This window comes from Mytilus edulis, chromosome 10, assembly GCF_963676685.1.
Source record: "Mytilus edulis chromosome 10, xbMytEdul2.2, whole genome shotgun sequence".
Lineage (NCBI taxonomy): Eukaryota > Metazoa > Mollusca > Bivalvia > Mytilida > Mytilidae > Mytilus > Mytilus edulis.
In genome coordinates this window covers 64362609-64385817 of record NC_092353.1, presented here as the reverse complement: position 1 = coordinate 64385817, position 23209 = coordinate 64362609, and the positions used below count along the sequence as shown (strand labels likewise).

At 32.5% G+C, this 23209-nt stretch overlaps 1 protein-coding gene across 1 annotated transcript in view; it reads right to left on the bottom strand.

The window, feature by feature from the left end:
- Positions 1–837: 837 nt before the first annotated feature.
- LOC139491683 (uncharacterized) overlaps positions 838–23209 on the bottom strand; it is a 35262-nt gene continuing 12890 nt past the window's right edge. The window contains exons 2-7 of the mRNA XM_071279495.1: positions 21549–21620; positions 17765–18115; positions 14644–15006; positions 14101–14274; positions 5777–5858; positions 838–1964 (exon numbers count right to left, since the gene is read on the bottom strand). Of these exons, the coding sequence (XP_071135596.1) occupies positions 1154–1964; positions 5777–5858; positions 14101–14274; positions 14644–15006; positions 17765–18115; positions 21549–21597 (1830 nt within the window). The 5' untranslated portion in view covers positions 21598–21620 and the 3' untranslated portion in view covers positions 838–1153. The remainder of the gene's footprint in view (positions 1965–5776; positions 5859–14100; positions 14275–14643; positions 15007–17764; positions 18116–21548; positions 21621–23209) is intronic.

The following is a 23209-nucleotide window of genomic DNA, read 5'->3' as shown; positions in this document are numbered from 1 at the left end:
CGAGATACTTTTGACCATATTATAACCCCTACAAAATCGCAACTTGTACACGGCATTAATGCATAATAAAACGAACATGAATTATTGACAGCTCAGATCGGAACTGTAATACACATAGGCTGACATAGCGAATTTTCTGGCATTTGATGACTTATCCTAAGACGAAAAAAGTCTATTATAATGTGATGAGCGTGTGGTAAGTAATTAATTCTAGATGGCGAGTATGTCGACTGAAACTAATAGCTCAACACCGTGATGCGAAGCAAAAACCCACTCGAAAAAATGCATCTTTTCTCGTTAAGGCATGTAGTTTTACGTCGCAAAAAAATAGCATGTTACGTTAGTTCCAGCAGTATAGATTATCGGGTTTTCTACACATTGATATCGTAAAATATCGGCCGTGAGCCACAATATGAACCTTTTTGGCGAGTGAGCGTAGCGAACGAGCTAAAAAGTTTCACATTGTGACGAGCGGGTGATATTTTACGATATCTATACGTAGAAAATCCGATTATCTGTTTATCGTTCTATTAATGGTCTTTTTTCCTCTCCCTAAGACAGTTTTACGCTTGATGAAAGCAAGCTTGATAACGTCTCCTCTCGCATTGTGACGTCGCTGATCACTTCTACTCTCACATTGTGACGTCGCTGATAATGCCTGGTCTCGTTTTGAAGTCTTGATACGAGAATTACTGAGCGACAGAGCAGGGTGATATAGGCGCAGGGAAGGACGATAAACGTCATTATCTACCCTTGTAACTGTATCGATATTACCGCCTGCCTTGCTAGACACCGGTGAAAGGGTCGGCTAATGTATTTTTTATTGAACAAAAGTCATTATCATATCAAATCGTTTTATTATCATATCATACAAAATAAATAAATAAATAAATGATAATCAAGTTGCGTAAAGTAGCAAAGTAATCTAACAATATATTTTAAGTGAATTGGACTACTTTGGTCTATTTACACTTTATTTCTCACATTTGCAGAACATTACAAATTCACAGTATTGGTCTTGTATCATTAACCAGGGTTTGACATTGAACAGAAATATATCCTTTAGCTTTATCCGGTCACTTACACCTTGTTTGTTACAATATAATGTCGCCAGTTTACGATTCCTTTTTAAAAAGGCATTGTATTATCTGTACTACACTCCTGATTCTATTTTATTTTGATTATGCTTTGCTTTATTTTGTGATAAGAGGTAGTCAATATTGTCATATGCACCATCATCCATCGTTGTAGTGTCTTGTAATGATTTCCACAATGCCTCTACCTCTGCCATTTCCTTTCGATCTGGGCACTGGTAAGGAGGAGGTTCAACATCCTCAGCTGTGGGAGGTAGAATGACAACTTTACGGAATTTACTCATGTCTGGTGATGCTGCTTTTGTGTGTAGATTCTGATAGCTGTCAATTATATTAGCAATATTTTTCTCTCCATTTGAACCAACTGATTCATCGGAACCATATGGAAATGGAGTTACCATAGCAACAGGAGAAAATGTTACGCTTTTGTCCTTATTTTTTGCCTTCTTTCCTCTGTGTGGTAACGACGAAGTAACTCTTATTTGAGCAACCTCTGCTTGAGGTTTTTGTGGATTCATTGTAAAATATCTATCGTCTGCCATGCATTGATACGGTACTGGAGGGTCTATTATATATGGAAGTTCAGGACTTTCAGACAGAGGCATGTTGGTGGTATTCGACAATGTATCATTCGGAAGTTTTGCCTCGGACTCCGTGCCTTGAAGGAACGCTTCTTTTAATTGTTTATCTTTCTCTGCATCAAGATCAGTATATTTTGTCATTTTAATTGGATTTCGTTTTATCGAACAATACCTTTCTTCGTCATAATTGAATCTCTCGGTTTCTTTTTCACCATCATACTTTTTAGTAATTAGCACTGGAGAAGAGATCACTGGTCCTGAAGTTTTAGGGCTGCCTTGTTCTCTTATTCTGTAAAAGTACATGCAATAAAAGTTTTAATAACATCATTGCAAATATCTAAGAGTAACTGTATACATAAAGTCTTTACTCAATCGTTGCTTTACAAAATCAATTACACTAAATCGCTGGTCTCGAAATTAAGACGTATATGAACTTATACTTGTTTGAACAACGAAATTCATGTAAATATGGTAAAGCAGCCCTAAATATAAAATCACTACTAGTATCACATAACTTTACTTGTCAGCAAAACGTATAATGTGATGAAAATAAGAAATCCACCGATTTAGGGGTAGCATATACGGTGGTATAACTGGACAGTGCTAATTGTTGTATTATTATAGTTGTGTTCTGTTTATTTTGGGTTAATCTTTTGAGTCGTTATATTATCTGTTAATGATTTTTAAATCCAATGGAGGAACCGGGTACGAAACCGAGCTTACAAACAAGCATACTAGCGTATAATCTTGCAGTTAAAACTCTTATAGTTATAGTAGAATAATACTTAAAAGACATTAGAAAAAAATCACATTTAACTATATATCCTATGTGGTACTAGTTATAACTCACAGGCGCGTATCCCGAGCTTGAAGCGGAAAAGGGGGGGGGGGGGGGGCTTGTGAGAAATGTTTTTGAACAATAGAGAAGTTTTCTTGTTATACCAAACCATATGTTTTACAATAAATGGCACACTTTTTGTTCATCCGGCATATGGTTACTCTAAATAAACTTTTGATTAGTTTAATCATTTAATTACAGATCGTATCTACCCGTTTTGCAATTGCTGTATCACCCCTTGCATCTATTCCACTAGCCGCGTCTTATCATGTGTGTTGGTAAAGTTTTGTGATTTTAATAAGGCTGTTTGGTGGTATTTTTGTTTTTTTGTTTGTGAGATTAACATTCACCATTTGCTTTACCCAATTCTGAACGTGTTTTTTAACAAACAGTCTGGGGCTGTCGTCAGTAGCGAACAAAACGCAAAATTTGCAATAAATTTCGTCCTGTGAAGTTGAATAGACAGTGCATGGGAAATAGTGCAGCCACGCATATTAAAAGACTCTTTTAAACCCGTACATTTCACGTTTATGAAAAGGAAAAGAACTAGGTGGATTCCAGTTTTCATTTAGAATGCTATACATTTGAGCACTAGGTCGTTTTAATCATAAAACCAACAAAGAAATAAAATATAGGGATACCTGCCTCTGATTGTCTTAATTAAATCCTTTGATCCTCTTATTATCAAGTTACCCTCAGGCCAATGTAATTATGACATGTGTATATTAAAAGGTAAACGGAAAAAAAGTCACAGGATAAAAAGTCACAAAATCCTTAGGAAAAAAAGTCACAGGAAAAAGAAGTCACAGGAAAAAAGTCATTATATACTTGTATCAGATTACCTATCTTAGTCATGTTAGTGGTAAAATTTTAAAAACAATAAAGGAATTAAATATAAACTAATAAAAGCGTAATGGAATATGTTCTTTTTTTTTCAAAATTGACTTTTTCACAAACAGGGAAAGCTGATTGTTTCCTTTTATTTAATATTGAGCATGAGTTGTATTTCATTGGTATAGCTCCCTACGAAGACAGGAAGTGAAAGGTCTACAAAAGGGGAAGGTGCCACAAGAAGCAGTCCCTTGACTGAATTCTGAGGAATATGTTTTATTATGCAAAAAAACCTGTATTTATTTTTTTAAAGTGTTTTCTGAACGAAAAAAAAATAATACTATTTACTTTTATTTACCTGAAGTATTGGCACTAATGAAAGGTTTTATTTTTGGCGCAAATGAAATATGGTTTGTTGCGCAAATGAAATGCCAATTGGCGCAAAAGCAAAGCACCGATCAAAATAACATGCGGTCAAGTTATATACTGAACTTCTAACTTGTATTCATAATGAAGGAAACTGTTGCTGTTAAACTCACATCTCTTTCATAAGAGATATAAAACAAAAATAATTACAACAAATCCTTGAATAGTACACCAGCATTTACACGTTTTATTTAAATGTTTTGCGATTTATATATAAATTTCCAAAGCTAGTCGTATAAAATGAATTAAAAAATGTCCATTTCCATACAAAATATCTATTTGGAATGTTTCTCAATATATTCATATATATGTGCGGCTATATGACCATTTCCATTTAAAATACATATTGGGAATGTTTGTCCTGTTGATACATGTATGTGCAGACCATGTGAAAATTTCATACAAAAAATATATATTGTGACTTTTTTTCCTGAGACTTTTTCCTGTGACCTTTTTTCCTGTGACTTTTTTTCCATGACTTTTTTTCCTGTGATTTTTTTCCCTACATTCTATTAAAAGGAGTGTAGCGACAAAGTGTCACCCTTTTCAGTGCGATATATTTAATTTATAGTAAAGATAACATTTAAACAAAAAATGGTTATTACAAAAATTATTTTAAGATTTTCAAGCGGGGGGGCCCTCCCCCCCCCCCAACCCCCCTAAATCCGCTAGTGTCTCAATTATAAAATGTACATGATTTTTTTTAAATGCTGCCAGAATAGAAATTCTTTATTAAAAAAAACAGCCATTTCTTCCTTCCTTTCTCCATTTATTCATTCTAATTAGAAAACTTCTATATACCAATTATTCAGTTATAAGAAAAAACCTTCGATATATACATTGTATATCTCTCTCACCTTGTACAATGAACAGCAATAGCTACAATACAGATAACTATTAACTCACCTTGTACAATGAACAGCAATAGCTACAATACAGATAACTATTAACTCACCTTGTACAATGAACAGTAATAGCTACAATACAGATAACTATTAACTCACCTTGTACAATGAACAGTAATAGCTACAATACAGATAACTATTAACTTACCTTGTACAATGAACAGTAATAGCTACAATACAGATAACTATTAACTCACCTTGTACAATGAACAGTAATAGCTACAATACAGATAACTATTAACTCACCTTGTACAATGAACAGTAATAGCTACAATACAGATAACTATTAACTCACCTTGTACAATGAACAGTAATAGCTACAATACAGATAACTATAAACTCACCTTGTACAATGAACAGTAATAGCTACAATACAGATAACTATTAACTCACCTTGTACAATGAACAGTAATAGCTACAATACAGATAACTATTAACTTACCTTGTACAATGAACAGCAATAGCTACAATACAGATGAACTCACCTTGTACAATGAACAGCAATAGCTACAATACAGATAACTATTAACTCACCTTGTACAATGAACAGCAATAGCTACAATACAGATGAACTCACCTTGTACAATGAACAGCAATAGCTACAATACAGATGAACTCACCTTGTACAATGAACAGCAATAGCTACAATACAGATAACTATTAACTCACCTTGTACAATGAACAGCAATAGCTACAATACAGATAACTATTAACTCACCTTGTACAATGAACAGCAATAGCTACAATACAGATAACTATTCACTCACCTTGTACAATGAACAGCAATAGCTACAATACAGATAACTATTAACTCACCTTGTACAATGAACAGCAATAGCTACAATACAGATAACTATTAACTCACCTTGTACAATGAACAGCAATAGCTACAATACAGATTAACTCACCTTGTACAATGAACAGCAATAGCTACAATACAGATAACTATTAACTCACCTTGTACAATGAACAGCAATAGCTACAATATTTTAGATTAACTCACCTTGTACAATGAACAGCAATAGCTACAATACAGATAACTATTAACCCACCTTGTACAATGAACAGCAATAGCTACAATACAGATAACTATTAACTCACCTTGTACAATGAACAGCAATAGCTACAATGCAGATAACTAGGATGAGTGCTGACGCTGCACATATACCTCCAATAATAGCTACTGTAAGTAAAAACATATAAAATTAAACAAAAGCTACTATAAGTAAAAACTTATAAATAAAATAATTCTAAAATGGATTAGGAGCGAATAGGTTGCAAAAAAGTATAAGTTTTAACCCAGTTTTAAAACTTTCCTCAAGATTTTTAGTGGTAGATGTATGAACTAGTTTTAAAAACCCCAGTTTATTTAGGTTGAAACCTTAATAAAATAGTGGTCTTATTTTAATAGCAACCTGTGCAACCCTGTGACTAAACTTGGGAATGAAGCCTGTCTTGAGAAAGTACTTTTTACCAGGATTTTGCAGATTATAATGGTTAGTGTCACCATCCGAAATACGAACATTACCATTAAGTAATAATTTAGAATAAAGAAAAAAACCCATAAATTTGCTACTGGGTTTGTAAACAATGTTGTGTTTAAGTAACTAAAATAACCGCGTGTACCTATGTTTCAGTGATTGTTAGAAATTCTGTTTGGTGGATGTACCATCAAATTCTAATATGTATACGTTTCACGAAATAATGCACGGAACTGTTCATCATAGACTACATTTATGTGGGAATCTAGGTTTGTTTATAAGGGAGTAGATTGCAACTAGTAATTACTCCTTTTGAAAAACATATTATTCAACCGATTATCCTATGACAATTATATCAGGACTATTATAAAAAGGCAATACCACCAACATGACAAGCAGTAATGTAGAAACTTGCGTTGGATACATTTGTTTGTTTCATACAAGATAATAAGCTATTAATCAGTTATGACATATTATATATAGGAAGGGAAGATTTACGGTAACTGCTTCAGATATTTCATCCGGTATTTCTAGTTTTGATAGACACATTTCATTAGAAACCACGCCACCATTAACTGCATATAAACTTCATTGTTATTTCTCAAGGTATTAGTTTTGACGGCTTTATAATTAATGTAATACATCAAAGTTGGAAACAAACATTTATAACATCGATGCCAAATTTTAGTTAAGAATAAATATTAACAAAATGGTCAAAGGAGAATGAAATATATTGGTAATCAAAACAGAAACCAATCCTAGATTGATCCAGATAAATATTCAGTAAAATGTTTGTTAATTAAGGTTATATGTATATCCTGTAAACCTGCCTTAATTATCAACAGAGGACACTTTCAAAGAAGTTTTCGTTTGTTACTGTATATCATATTTGTTTTTCGTTCATTTTTAGCTCACCTGGCCCAAAGGGCCGAGTGAGCTTTTCTCATCACTTGGCGTCCGTCGTCCGTCGTCCGTCGTCCGTCGTCGTCTGTCGTTAGCTTTTACAAAAATCTTCTCCTTTGAAACTACTCGGCCAATTTTTACCAAACTTGGCCACAATCATCATTGGGGTATCTAGTTTAAAAATTGTGCCAGTGACCCGGCCAACCAACCAAGATGGCCGCCATAGCTAAAAATAAAACATAGGGGTAAAATGCAGTTTTTGGCTTATAACTCAAAAACCAAAGCATTTAGAGCAAATCTGACAGTGGTAAAATTGTTAATCAGGTCAAGATCTATCTGCCCTGAAATTTTGAGATGAATCGGACAACCCGTTGATAGGTTGCTGCCCCTGAATTGGTAATTTTAAGGAAATTTTGCTGTTTTTGGTTATTATCTTGAATATCATTATAGATAGAGATAAACTGTAACAGCAAAAATGTTCAGCAAAGTAAGATCTACAAATAAGTCAACATGACCAAAATGGTCTGTTGGCCCCTTTAGGAGTTATTGCCCTTTATAGTCAATTTTTAACCATTTTTCGTAAATCTTAGTTATCTTTTACAAAAATCTTCTCCTCTGAAACCACTGGACCAAATTAAACCAAACTTGGCCACAATCATTATTCGGGTATCTAGTTTAAAAATTGTGTCCGGTGACCTGGCCAACTAACCAAGATGGCGGCCATGGCTAAAAATAGAACATAGGGGTAAAATGCAGTTTTTGGCTTATCACTCAAAAACCAAAGCATTTAGAGCAAATCTGACATGGGGGTAAAATTGTTTATCAGGTCAAGATCTATCTGCCCTGAATTTTTGAGATGAATCGGACAACCCGTTGATAGGTTGCTGCCCCTGAATTGGTAATTTTAAGGAAATTTTACTGTTTTTGGTTATTATCTTGAATATTATTATAGATAGAGATAAATTGTAAACAGCAAAAATGTTCAGCAAAGTAAGATCTACAAATAAGTCAACATGACCAAAATGGTCTGTTGACCCCTTTAGGAGTTATTGACCTTTATAGTCAATTTTTAACCATTTTTCGTAAATCTTAGTTATCTTTTACAAAAATCTTCTCCTCTGAAACTAATGGGCCAAATTAAACCAAACTTGGCCACAATCATCATTCGGGTATCTAGTTTAAAAATTGTGTCCGATGACCCGCCCAACCAACCAAGATGGCCGCCATGGCTAAAAATAGAACATAGGGGTAAAATGCAGTTTTTTGCTTATCACTCAAAAACCAAAGCATTTAGAGCAAATCTGACATGTGGTAAAATTGTTTATCAGGTCAAGATCTATTTGCAACAACAAAAGAGAGTTTTTAACGACCTCAGCTGGCTATACAACCCTTGCACAATCAACTGAATTTTGCAGAAATCATTAATAGGATAGATTGCCCTTATATGATAATTTTTTATTACCTTTTTGTTTTTTTTGGCAAAGGGGGAGCAGGGGGTTGCGCAACAACAAAACAACTTCACAACTTTCTCATTACTTTGCATTTCTCGTTAGATAAATTTTACAAAATTCTCCCTTGAAACAACTGTCAAATTTAAACAAACTTGGTTTAAATCACCACTAGGATATCCAGGGACCACTGTGTATGATGACCCTGCCTGCCCACATGGCTGAAATAAAACAGGTTTCAAATGCACTTTTTAGTATTATATCTCTGAAACTAAACGACAGTACAACAGTTGCATTTATCATGCATCAATTGTAAATAAAAATATCAGGTGAGCGACACAGGGTCCTTGGACACTCTAGTTCGTAAATCTTAGTAATCTTTTACAAAAATCTTCTTCTCTGAAACTACTGGGCCAAATTAATCCAAACTTGGCCACAATCATCTTTGGGGTATCTAGTTTAAAAAATGTGTCCGGTGACCTGGCCATCCAACCAAGATGGCTGCCATAGCTAAAAATAAAACATAGGGGTAAAATGCAGTTTTTGGCTTATAACTCAAAAACCAAAGCATTTAGTGCAAATCTGATATTGGGTTGAATTGTTTATCAGGTCAAAATCTATCTGCCCTGAAATTTCGGATGAATCGGACAACCCGTTGTTGGGTTGCTGCCCCTTAATTGGTAATTTTAAGGAAACATTGCCAAGAATCTGTCCGGTTTAAGGGAGATAACTCAATTTGATAACAATTATTTGTATCGACAAGGACGATAATACATCCTCGCTCCACATGGGGTTACTAGATAATTTGACAATTGCGATAAGACGCACATTTAAGGGGTTGAACACCCGCTGGTCTGTAAGATAACTTCAGTGAAAACCAATACCAGATGTTATCGCTAAAATAATTTTGATTCATGTTTTCTAATTTTTGGTTCAATTTGTAAAATTAATTGAAGGCCGGAGTTCCGATCTTTGTTGAAACCGGGGACTACTGAATTAGTTTCTTAGTCCTAGTTGAAACATTAAAACGGCGCAAGATGTTTGACCCAAATTGGTAAATGAAAAATGCATATAAATAAATTATATTTTCTTATTCAAAATGGATTGATCATCAAACTGACTGAAATGTATTTGAAATTTTAGTTCAAGTAACACAATTGGCCGAAATGTCGTTGTCTTACGAGTCTTTATTTTTTTTATGTGTATATACATAACAGGTACCTTGAGAATTCGGAATGTCTGTCGTTTAATTCAATTTTAAAATTCATTGACAGTTAATAATTTTTAAATGTACACTCACTTTGAGCATGGCAGTAATATTACTTTTATGCTTTGAGTGAGAATAACAGCACAATTCCGCGAGTTCTGATTTGTTTTTCGTAAATTCTTTTGTTATAAATGAGGCCGTTAGTTTTCTCAATTAAATAATTCCATATTTTTTTAATGTTGGGCCTTTTATATCAGACTATACGTACGGTATGTTTTTTCCTCAATGTTGAAGACCGTACGGTTGTCTATAGTTGGATACGACCACCTATACCAAGTCAGGAATATGACAGTTGTTACATGTATCCATTCGTTTGATGTGTTTTATCATTTGATATTGCCATTTGATTACGGACTTTTCGTTTTGAATTTTCCTCGGAGTTCAGTATTTTTGTGATTTTTTGCTTGAACTTTGGTGGACAGTTGTCTTATTGGCAATCGTATCACATTTTTTTTTGCTTTCATATGTATGTTCGATGTGTACTGGTAGATAACTTAATTATCTTCAAATCGGTACTTTAGATCTTTTGTATTCTGTAAATAAGTTTCATGCCCAATGTACAGGGAAGCATTTTCCTACTAATTTTAAGAGTTTGGTCTTGTGTTGTGCTTTTATACCACAGATAAATTTGAGCACTCACCAACATTTTTAACCCCGCCGAATGCCACGGTTTTTAGTTTTGTTTTATAAAGTCAGGAACAAATTATTTGTTATGATGAGGTTGTCGTTTCTTGTTATCCACAATAAAATATGACACAGAAATTTTGTTAGTCTTATGTGTGTGTGTGTTTTTTTTCAATTTTTGTTTTATATGTTACGGAATTTTGTGTGACGTTCTTTTCGCTAAATTATATATAGTTATAACATTTTTGTATTGAATATCCCCCCTTTTTTTGCGTTAAAGACCCATTGGTGACTATGGGTTGTTTTCTGCTCTTATGTCGGGTTGTTGCCTCTTTTTATAACTCATTTCCCGTTTCCATAAGTTATAAAGCTCCTATACGATATGGGTTAAGATAATTGATAAAAGCCATGCAGTAACTTATACGGTTGCACGAAGATAGTGAGAAAGCGTCATGCTACATTTTGTTTGTATCTACGTTATGACAATTAACACACTTAAATCATGTCTGAAAATAAAATCTCGGAAATGTCATATTTGTTGACCCTTTCCTGTTTTAATAAAATAATACACGATTCCAGCATCGTTTCCACCATATATCCACCTCGAGTATCCACAGGTATATAGCCTGAAGCTGACATGTTAATTGTCATACAAGTACCTGTTCAAAGCTAACAATCTTTATCGTTTTGTGAAGAAATTATTGACTTTTTATTTAATATTGTTTCGGTTCAATGAATTTTAATTCAGTTGAAGAGCTTGGGATAAAATAAAATGACAAGGCAATTCTATAAACAGCAGTTTATTTTCATTTTAAATAAGAATAGTGTTGTATTTAGATATATATGTTAGTTTCGATTATTATAGTCATCAACAAGTTTCTTTTTGACGGCGAATGTAAATTTATATCATCATATGGTAAAACGGGTCTTAAAAGGGGTTAACTTTCTAATGTATTGAGCGCACACATTATTCGTATATTTAGTTTTAAGAAATTAATAACAGAAACTTGGGTTTGAAGAAAAATCTATTATCTGATTTTAACTTGCAGTATCAAGTGGTCGAATTCAGTGGTGTATTATATATGCTGTTTTATGCATGCACTGTTAAAGTGCGACGAAATGGAATTGTTCTCCTTTATGATTGTGTATTCAAATCGTGAGAAAATAGCCTTAAAAAGGTTATACAAGTATTATTACGAAAAAGAGTCAAAAGGACCAGTTAAAATGCAACTAGTCACTGGGGGAGTTGTCTCATTGACAATCTACCATCATACAGCTACTGCTGAACTCTTTTTTTTTTTTACCAAATATGAATAGAAACTATTTAATCCCATTAATTACAAAAAAATGTGATTGTGTATTGATAAAACACTCAGTTAAATGAACGTGCATCTATTTAATACAATGCGTTAACTTTTAGATTACGATTGCATATTCTCATACTTTATTTAATATCGGTTATAAGCACGTGATAACAAACACAAACAAAAACTTTGAATATTTAATTAACTTCAATAATAAAAACGTGAATTTCATATTATTTATTGTTTTGTAATTCCTTCAGCCCTAAACCAAGTTAATACAAAACGTCGTTTACACTATATCACATGAATTATTATGTCTCAGCATGACTGTATAAACAAGATTGTGTAACAGGCTACTATCTGTTTACACAAACAATGTATCCTGTTGTCAAATAGAAATTGATAGAATAAAAACTTAAAATCGCCTACTTTTAAATCAAATTTGGTGCAAGGAGACAATAACCAATTTAAAAATAAACTACACCACATTAAACTATAACTTTTCATCTTTCTCTTGGTCACAACAGCTAAGGAATGTCATCAGTAAAAGTATTTTATTTATTTTTTCAAAGCTGACCACTTTCCCGAAAAATGGCATTTTCTGTAAGAATAACGGCTAATGTAAGCCATTTGACATCACTGTATGAAAAATCTAAATTTGTTGCATGAAGTTTAAACATTATTTTAAAATAATTTATATCATTAAAAAGAAGACACATTAAGGATTCTGGTGATCACAACAGCTAAGAAAACAACCGGGAAGAAAATTGAATGTCGTCTTATAAAGATTATTTTCCATATAACTTCTATACGGATGTGTTCCAGACCATATGAGTATTTGGACCGTACGCGTACGGTCCGGACCGTATACGTATACTCGTACGGTCCGACCATACGCGTACGGTCGGACCGTATGAGTATACGCGTACGGTCCAGCTGATCATACGTTTTGGGATCATGTGGGTTAAATTTAAACAAACATTTATCAAAATCTTTATTTTTAGTTATACAAATTGTTATTATTACAAAATAGATGGCCGATGATAAAGTGAATAAGCGAACAATTGAAATTAAATATTTGCTTAATTGTATATCCGTGAATTCTATTTTGTTACTCTGGCCGAAGGTGACACTTGCTTCTAATAAGAACGTCGTATTTTTTACATTTACATGTTTTGTTAATGCATGTTCCTTTGCGTATGCATTTCTTTTGTAAAGTTTATAAATATTCTAAAACAATTGTCCTCCCACATTATGTTTACTTCCGATAACTTCAATTTCAATGAGCTGCAATTAATGAATTACCGGCCTGCAAAATACAGGAGATTAACAGATTAAATAAGCGTGATCTTTTTAAATAGTTAAAATATTAAGTTTTTATGTCAAATGCTGTTGAACTTTTTATATTAATTGGAGACATAAGTCATGTTGATCTGTTATATACATTTGTATCTAATAAGCTTGACCAACTTCTTAATATCAGTCAGACCGTACGCGTACGGTCCGACCGTATGCGTATTTTGAAAAAGTACGCATACGGTCCAGACCGTACGCGTACGGTCCAAATACTCATACGGTCTGGAACATAACGATTATCTCCATGTAGGGTATCTGAATTCACGCATGCGTAATGTCGACCGGACTGATTCTTGACAATGTTTTACTGTTTTGGGTTATTATCTTGAATATTATTATAGATAGAGATAAACTTTAAACAGCAATAATGTACAGCAAAGTAAGATTTACAAATAAGTCTACATGACTGAAAAGGAGTTATTGTCCTTTATAGTCAATTTTTAACAATTTTCATAAAATTTGTAAATTTTTACAAACATTTTTTACTGAAACTACTGGGCCAAGTTCATTATAGATAGAGATAATTGTAAGCAGCAAGAATGTTCAGTAAAGTAAGATGTACAAACACATTATCATCACCAAAACACAATTTTGTCATGAATCCATCTTCTTCCTTTGTTTAATATTCACATAGACCAAGGTGAGCGACACAGGCTCTTTAGAGCCTCTAGTTTTTTTTGTACTTACATCAGGCTGTTGGGGTTTTCTATGAATTGTTTTACATTTTTCATTTCGGGGCGTTTTATGGCTAACTGTGTGGTATGAGTTTACGCATTGTTGACGGCCATACAGTGACCTAAAGATCTTAACTTCTGGGTCATTTGGTCTCTCGTTGGCAATCATATAAAATCTTCTTAACGTCCAAACATTGTTAACATTCCTAAACACGGAATGATTGCTGTGAATAAGACGGTAGTGTTGATGTCGACCATTATATCATGGAGATATATACGGAGATATGTACGCGACAATTAAAAAGGGATTTTATAATAACAATTCGTTCACCATCCAGTGGAATTAATATTGAAAAAAGGATATTTACCCATATCTGGAATGAGATTTATTTGCCCTTGACTGACGACCTCTGCCGACGTATCATTGTATGACTTAGGTGGCAGTACTGATGCATCTGGCGCAATAGGTGGCAACACTGAACCTTCTGGTGCTGTAGGATCACCGTCACATGAAACAATCAAATAATCCTCAGGTTTTTGAACTGAAATGAAAAAAAAAAACACATTAAAAGGTTTGTTAGTATAATCGTCAAGGGTTTTTCTTTATTGAACATGTTCATAAAGAAAAATTACAATTACAAACTGGCTCAATCACTGAATTTTAACATAGTTTGTGAATTTGGGTTTTGGTCTATTTGTCTTTTTCTCTTATTTTTCTTTTAACCATTTCTTATGCAATTGTTAGATTTCCATATTCCTCTTAGATTTTACAAAAACAGATATAAACAAACGAGATGTGGTTTGATTGCCAATGAATTCAGTAATAGCTTTGAATTACTAACTAGATTACAGATAAATCGTGTGTAGGATCTCGCTTTTGTTGTCAAGATGTGCTGAGTGTTTAACTTTACCTTTGATATGTATCCAGACAAAACATTTTCCTTTAGTCCCTATATCTAACGTTAATGTGACGTTTGCTACCATTCTTTCATACACTGACCGGTAACCATAGAGACCTTCCTGTCCACAGGTAATATGACGGTAAATTCCATAAGAGTCATGAATACGAAATGCATGATGGCATTTATCTTTGCTTTTCCTTATCATGATATCAATAGCTTCAATAGTTATCCCATTGGCGAGTCCGGATCTGACCGAACACTGACATGATTTTTTGTGCAATGAATTCTCTGGGTATGGGTATTTTGAATTTGCCAAATAAACTGACTTTGCTGTCCTCTCACTAGGTCTGCAAAACTTTACTACGTCATCGTCTGAAATGTAAAACATTAAGATTTTTTTCCTAGTTTAGGAAAACTATAGAAACTGACGAGATCAAATTAAAACATTACATACAACTTCCAGCTTAAGATTTTTTTAAAGATGGAAATTTAATTGAAAAAGCACCTCACGCCCATATTGGCCGATGGCTACTTAACATACATACTGCAATGTTACCAGATCGACTGTGGCTGCAAATGATGGGCTATTAAACCATGATGGAATCAACATTTTTTTTAAATTCAAAATCAATCTAATATAAACTTAAACCATATTGATAAATAAAAACAAATTTTCATCCTAAAGTAAAACAGGATAATACAAAACTGTAGGATCCCTTTAAACAAATCACAAAGACTGAGTGCAGGGAATCATTAAAAATATTTTAATCTGTAATTAAGTATAGAGAGATGAAAAAGACAACCCAATCATGATTGTAAGATGTTCTAGTATATGTATTATAAAAATAAGAAGCTGTGGTATGATTGCCTATGAGACAAGAGATCAAATGACATAGATATTTACATTTATGTTTATTTCGATTGTTTGTAATTCACTTCGTTTCTTGTGCATTAAAATCTCAAAGAATTTAATAATACAAAACTAAAAAACTAACAATTAACTAAGTAGGACTATGATAGTAAAAGTCACACATACTAATTATCAATCTGACAGAAAACATAAACGTAGACCTACATTTACAGGTGTTTGACACTGATGTACATCTTAACCTCTTATTGTAAATATTCTGACCAAACTGAATATATATGCAGATATTTCATTTATACACTTCATTAAGAAAAATGGAAAACACAATTGTCAAACGAAAAAAATGAACAGACAAACAACATTCAACAAAATACTACAGCATACAATTAAAGATTGAGCCCACAATAGAATCTAGACTGGGATCGGAAGTGTCACTAGTTCCTCTGTCGTTTACAATAGAAACACCATACAGTAGTATATTTGTATGCCACTCCAATGAAAGAATGGGGCAATGATTATTTTTCCGGTCCGTTCATCCGGTCGCCAAGGACACATTATCCCTGACTTGAAACTTAGTATGCACGCTCTACATTATATATGAGACGAGTTTTATATATTCAATGGCATTAGTGCTGAATATCCATATTGTATCCGAGGGAAAATGCCTGTCATAAAGTTGTCATGAATATTAAAATTCGATGTGGTGACATGGTAACATTATCATCCTTAACATTACGACAGACAAAATAGCTGATCTGAATGGTACACCATCTATACTTGCCACTAGTATACGTCATGTACTGTGTTACAAACCTATTTTTAAAGCCGACGAAGAAAGGCATTATATCGACTTCTGAAAGCTAAACTTAAGCTAATGTGGTCGAGTCATAACATTTAGTTGAGGCAAACTAAAGTTAGAGAGCGGAAATTAAAATTCAGCATTTTTTTCATTTATAAATGAGCATTACTCTAGAACGGTTAAAGTGACACCAACAAAATTCTAACTTGATCTGTGTTTTATGGTAATAAGCATTGTGGTCTTAATGACAATTCATAGAATGTTTTAATAATTGTGTCAAAATGAAGTTTATATCATGCCTTTTCAAACATATAATAAAAAGTATTGATTCACCGGACTTTTTTCACACTACAGGATGTGCAAAATTGGTCAGATTTTGTATAGGTTGTGCACGGAATTTTGAGTGATAAAAAGAAAACGACACTGGCCATAGAACTTTAAGATAAAACGTGAGAAATAGCTCTTGTGAAATGCTTTCAGATAAGAAAAAGAAAAAAATGCTACACATTAAAATAATAAATTCACAACACTTTCTATTATTTCTATCACCATACAATTACTTTATCTGGGCTATCTCCCTTACTATTTGAGTTATTTCCCCTCATTTGGTAAAGTTTGGAAAAGATTAAATAACAAACAAAAATATAGTGTTTTTTTTTTAAATACAGCCGTAAATATGATAAAACATTTTTTTCTATATAAAAATGTAAATTCATTCACACGAATTACAAACTACTCTCAAAATTTGCACATTTCATTAAAGATCTAGAACAATTGTTATCTGCTACTTCAAAATACAAGATGTTGGAATTCGAAGACATCCGAGCTACCTGAATATTTGTTGTATCAAACACACTATGAACTAAAACTGCATACGTTCCCATTTTATGTAGTAACTGCACATTATAGAAGTCAAAAATTAATATACGTCTATAAAAACTGCATCATATGTTACCACTTCAGGTAAACGTATAGTTTATAATTAAGTTACCTAGCGAACAGAATTTCTTTATTTGAATTTCGAAATTTCTATTATTCCAAAGTGCATTGCTACTCAAACTAATAGTCAGAGAAAGAATATTTATGATTATTCTGAAGAAAAGTCAGTACAGTACCGATCTTTTATGCAACAAATTCTCCTAAACATAATAGTTCTTTCAAGTTTACAAATCTTTAGTGAAACGGTTATAATTATTGAAAAGCTGTCAGTACATGGTAGCATTTTTGCAAATATATTTTGTGTGAATTTTTGATCTTGAATGCTATTATAATTACTTAAATCCTAGTATTCTGGTTGCAGTGGCGGATCCAGGGGCGGAGGGAGGTCCAGGGGTTGGACCCCCCCCCCCCCCCCCATTATTTTTGGGACGATCAATGCATTTGAATGGGGACATGTAGTTGGACCCCCCTTTTTAAAATGACTGGATCCGCCCCTGGGTTACTTTTTTCTGTAGCCTTCTTACCTGGTATACAATCATAAATAATAGTCATGTAATCTGTGTACTTGTGCGACATGTCAGGACAGGCATCTACTGCACTCTTGACAGTCACATTATAGGAACACTCAGGAAAACCGGAACAATAGGAATTCAACTTCCCATATTCTCTTTCATTCATTACAATACAATCTGAATGTGTACGAATACAGCAGTCCTCCATATACTTTCGTCCTCTCAATCCACATCGTCTGTCTTTTTTAACACCATAGAATAACCGTTTAACTGCAATCTTATGGTTATCGGGACATTTTATACTCATTTCTTCATCAGTACAGCCACTCACAAATATATGTTCTATTGCTTTACCGAGAACACCTAGAAAGATAATTAAGATTATTATAATAATCTTTATTACAAAATTACACCCATAAGGGTCAAGCAATACAAACAAACAAATGTACATTTTAAATACAATGCAATACAATGAAATATAATACAATATAATAGAACATTTTTTAAAAGTTCATTTATAAATTTATGTATAAAACACAATCATGAGCTTGTCTGACATGGGTCTGACCCCTCAGTTCTAAAGACTGCTTTATGAAGACTCCGTGGCCAATATGACAAACAAGTTCAGGAATGGGGGTTTATAATGTGTTTGAGTTTATTAAATTCATCAAGATGTTAAAATGATGGTACATAATCTTTTAGATAAGCCAAAAAATTAGAACGCAATGATATGTTAATGTCACAATACAACAAGAAATGGAATTCGTCATCCAGGACTCCACATTTTTTACATAATCTTTGTGCTCTTGGAATGTTTCTGTACCTTCCTTATAGAAAGATAATTAATATTAATATACACAACTCCTCCGTGGACCTATCTTTAAAATATTATTATTTTAAATATAATACAATTGTAATGACTTTAGTATCATCTTTGCTGGTTGAACATGCCGATACGGGGGGTCTTACTTCTATCATCATTTTATATTATGCAGGTACATCTTTTCCGTTCATTTATGTCTTTTGCACTTAAGAGAGTGGTGATCACACCTTCATAATCATTACTATTTTTGTAGTTTTTTTTTACCAGATTTACTATTTGTGATGTTTAATAGTTCATAATGTTTACATTGTGTTGTGTATATATAATGTTGTATTGTTTGTCTTCAATACTTTTGGGTATATATCTCCTTGTTGAAAGCTGTACCTTGACCTATACTGGTTTACTTTTATAAAGTGTTACTTAGATGGAGAGTTGTCTCATTGGCACTCATGCCACACCTTCCTATATCTATAAACCTCAACTTACAACGATATCCTACCACTAAATATCTGAAATTAGTTTAATGTACTTTAGCAGAAGCAATATGCCAAAACCGTTCGTGATCAAGTGACACATATTTAGATGATGTTCTATAATTAACAAAACGTTTACATGGTTATCTGTTTCTGTAATAATGCTCAAGTAGTTACTTATATTACATCTATACGCCTCAGTTCAGCTTTAAGTAGTTGTAAAATTCTCTTACTCGCAGATCGTCTATAAAATTATATTCTTGGCAAAGATAGAATAAATTGAATTGCGCTTGTAAAGTTTGTGATTCGTTACTAAAGAGTTCTAAGTAATTAATTTTGATGCAACACTGGTTATAACGGTTAACATTGACAACAATAACACATCCACGATTGAAATTGTGCTATACCCATCTACATTATTTTGAGATGTATTTTCATTTCAGAAACATTATAATTCAGATCAAATGATATCTGAAGATTTGCAAGCATCTTTTTTGTACTTGATAGTCGCAAATATCCGACGAATTGGTCAAGGTAATTAAGTAAAACAAACGTATAAATTTCAATGCGAACACTTCCGAGACCGAATGTATGATAAGACAAAATATTAAAGTTCGGTTTAATGAAATATGTAAAACACACAAGCATAAAAATTTCAGGCGTTTGGTTTATAATTGGTTTCGTGGGATTGTAAAAGGGAACTTCAAAAAAATGGGTTAAGGACTTGTTTTTCTTAGGTCCTGTCATGTCAACTGAAAACTTTTGTGTGCACACGTTTGTATTTAACTCAAGAGCACTTTTGTGTGCACACGGCCATAATAATTGCCAACCTCTTATGCTTAAGGAGGGTAAAAACTACAATTTTAAAAAAAATATGGGAAAACAAATGGAAAGGCATTCGCATCCGCTTCTTCTATGATAAAGGAAAAATAGGAGAGCATTTAGAATGAAGACGCGTCCGTTAAAACATTCCTAATCAATATGTTTTCTAAAAAAAGACTGTTCTTTGTTAAAACAAAGTTTTATAGGCCATAATATCACATCGTGTGTACTCAACCTTTAAGTACCCGAAGTCAGCTGTCACTGATTAATTCTGATTTTTATAATAAATCTTTGCCTTTGTCATCTGATTCATAATCAATTTTAACTAATGTTGCATGTTTCATTTTTCTTTACATCTTTATCTGCATTTCTGAATGTTTACTTTTGATAATTGAACATTTTAACAAAGAACAAAAATAAACGCTTCAAACGACATGTAAGAATAAATAAAATCAGGGGAAATTCACGGAGAACTTTTTACTTTTAACCATTGGCAAAGTAGCCCTTTTAAGTCCGATTTCAAGATTTTGTTTGCACGGTCTGAAAAGACTTTGTGATTTGGTTGTACAATTCTTGACTTTTATATTTGACATTTCAGTGCTTTATAGAGAGAGGATTATTGCCTGCAGTGCTAGCAAAAATAAGTTAATAAATTCAGATATTGGATAAAACAAATATTAATGTGTGACCTTTTAACACCCTTTGTACACCTAATACAGTGTGCTACACTTCAGTGACTCAACATGAGTTTTATTGGATTATTAAGATTATTATACTTTTTGTAAACAATAAACGCTAGCACATCATGACATAAGAGTGATTTATTTTCAAAATTTGATGACAAAAGTCCATATTATAGTCTGGAATTTCTGAGAAAAGGAACTTTGCTTTATTTGCCATGACCTCTCAATTTTATTAAATGCAATTAAAAACCGAATAAACAACATATGCTTTGAATAAATTTTTCCATTGGTATATTATTCTTTATTCCGTAAGCAAATATACAGCTCATACGATTAAACAGATACACAAATTATACAGTTTACATATACATATACAGCATTAATATATAGCGGAGTTTGGCATACAATTTACATTGGTAATAATTGGTATAAATACACAATGCATGTCAGTACTTTTAGCTGTTTTGATATAATAACAATTTGAAAAATTCGTAAATCACAGGACTGCAGAATTAAATAAGCCTAAACATACTGTGTCTAATCATTTAAGAAATTAAGTGACTCTCTCACTTTTTTGTTCATTGTAAAAAGGTGTTGTATGAATTATGATAGGGAAACTGGTTTACAAATATGTTCATAACAGTAGGGTTCGTACTAATTTCTTCATAAAACGCATCACCCATGATAGCACGTGCAATCAAAGCCAAAGTAACAACAATGCTTTTGAAAATATAAACCAAAATATGCGAAAAACTTTGATTTCACCTGTTGTTTCTTTTCATTTTGCAGTCAAATATCTTATAGTACATTCCATTTGTTTAATTATAAACTGAATGTTTCTTGTAGTTTTATAATATTGATGATCATATATAAATTTTACATAAAACTACACAACAAAGAAGCATTCTAAAACTAAATGGAGTAGTGTACGGCTCTTCCCTATTTATTTTTTTATATGAAACTCAAATCGTCTGTATAACATTTAAAGAACTTACCAGGTACAAAGTAAAGCGCTGTTAATATTGTCAAATTAATGTAATCCATTGTCTTTATCAAGCTTCACTGTACTGAAAAATAAATAAAACATACACCCATATAATAAAAGATTAAACTTATTATAGAAATATGTTTATTAATAAATCTCCATCAGACTCCACCCCCAGCTGCCGTTTTACATCAACTATTGATTTTAACGACATTTTATGTACTTTTTATATTATAACTATAAACAAACTAAAATAATAACCAATTAAAAACGATTCAGATCTTTATTTGCTTTGAAAATATTCTCATCAGTAAATCCTCTTATTATATGAATTGGATTGTTTTAACTTTAATAGATTGACTTAGTTAAAGTAATTACCTTTATTATCTTTTTAATATCTTTTTTATCGGGATTATTGGTACAAATAATCAAAGGTTTTAGATGTGAATATTAATGCGGAGAATTTGTAAACAAAGAAATGCTTGCCAACTGTTCAGTCCTGATATTTAAAAGTTACTTAGCAACAACACCATAAAAGATAAAACATAAATAAAGATACTTGAATTCATTTTATCAATTATGTATAAATCTGACAAGAAGTTCAACTTCAAAAATGATAATTACAACTTGTAAACAATAATGCAAAACCAATTCTGTATTTGAATGAAAAGTGAATTTTACCTTTCTCTCCACTGTGTATTGTCATTGAATACTTGTACTAACTTCAGGCCATGCTCGCTTTGACAAGTAATTTTCTGTTCAACATATATTTTTTTTATGATAAATCACTTAATTTTCTCTCACACAACATTCTTTTATCTTTATCATATTTCATCACAATACCCGAGGTCCTATTGTGTGGACTAAATCAGTTCTGGGGCTAGGAGGGGCTCTTTAAAATGTCATTTGAGGTGAGATGCATTTAAAAGTGGTCAAATATTATCTTCAAATATATATAATCTAAAGGTGATTAACCCAAGAATGCTATCACATTAAACGTTTATAACGCCATTTCAGATTATATGGCTGTTTGAAATTAAATACCATGATTATTCCATTGGTTAATATTGCATAATCAGAATCCATCCTATTGACTGTCGGCTACGTACAATGAAACCACAAACATCCTTCTTTTTAAACAAACATGTTTTTTTGATAAAAATGGTGTAATTATAACAATAATCAATAATTTATTTTCCAATGTCTTTTTTCTTTTGTTTCGGTTAACATTCAAGGATTTTATCATAAAAATATGATTCATACGCAATCGTAAATAAGTCTCAAATTTCACTGAATACATAATGAAAACAGTTTTCGAATTTAAGCTGTTTAAATAGAAATGATGATTTATTCAAATGTTTAGTTTTTGGTTCAACTGACTTAATTACAATTATGTTTCTGTTAATTCAGTATTTGGGGATTACTAGTTAGGTTTAGAGGAAAAAGCAAAAAAAAAAAACCCATTTATGACAAACAGACAGGAGACGGTCATGGCTCATATGAAACACACTTTGGAATGAATTTTGAAGACAACAATGTTGACACAAATTAAGATATGTATATATGTATATAAGACATCTGAATTAACTAGACACTATTTTGGTATATTACATCAAATGTGTTATGCATGTTTAAAACACAGAGTTGCTCCCAAAAATCAAGGTCTCATTT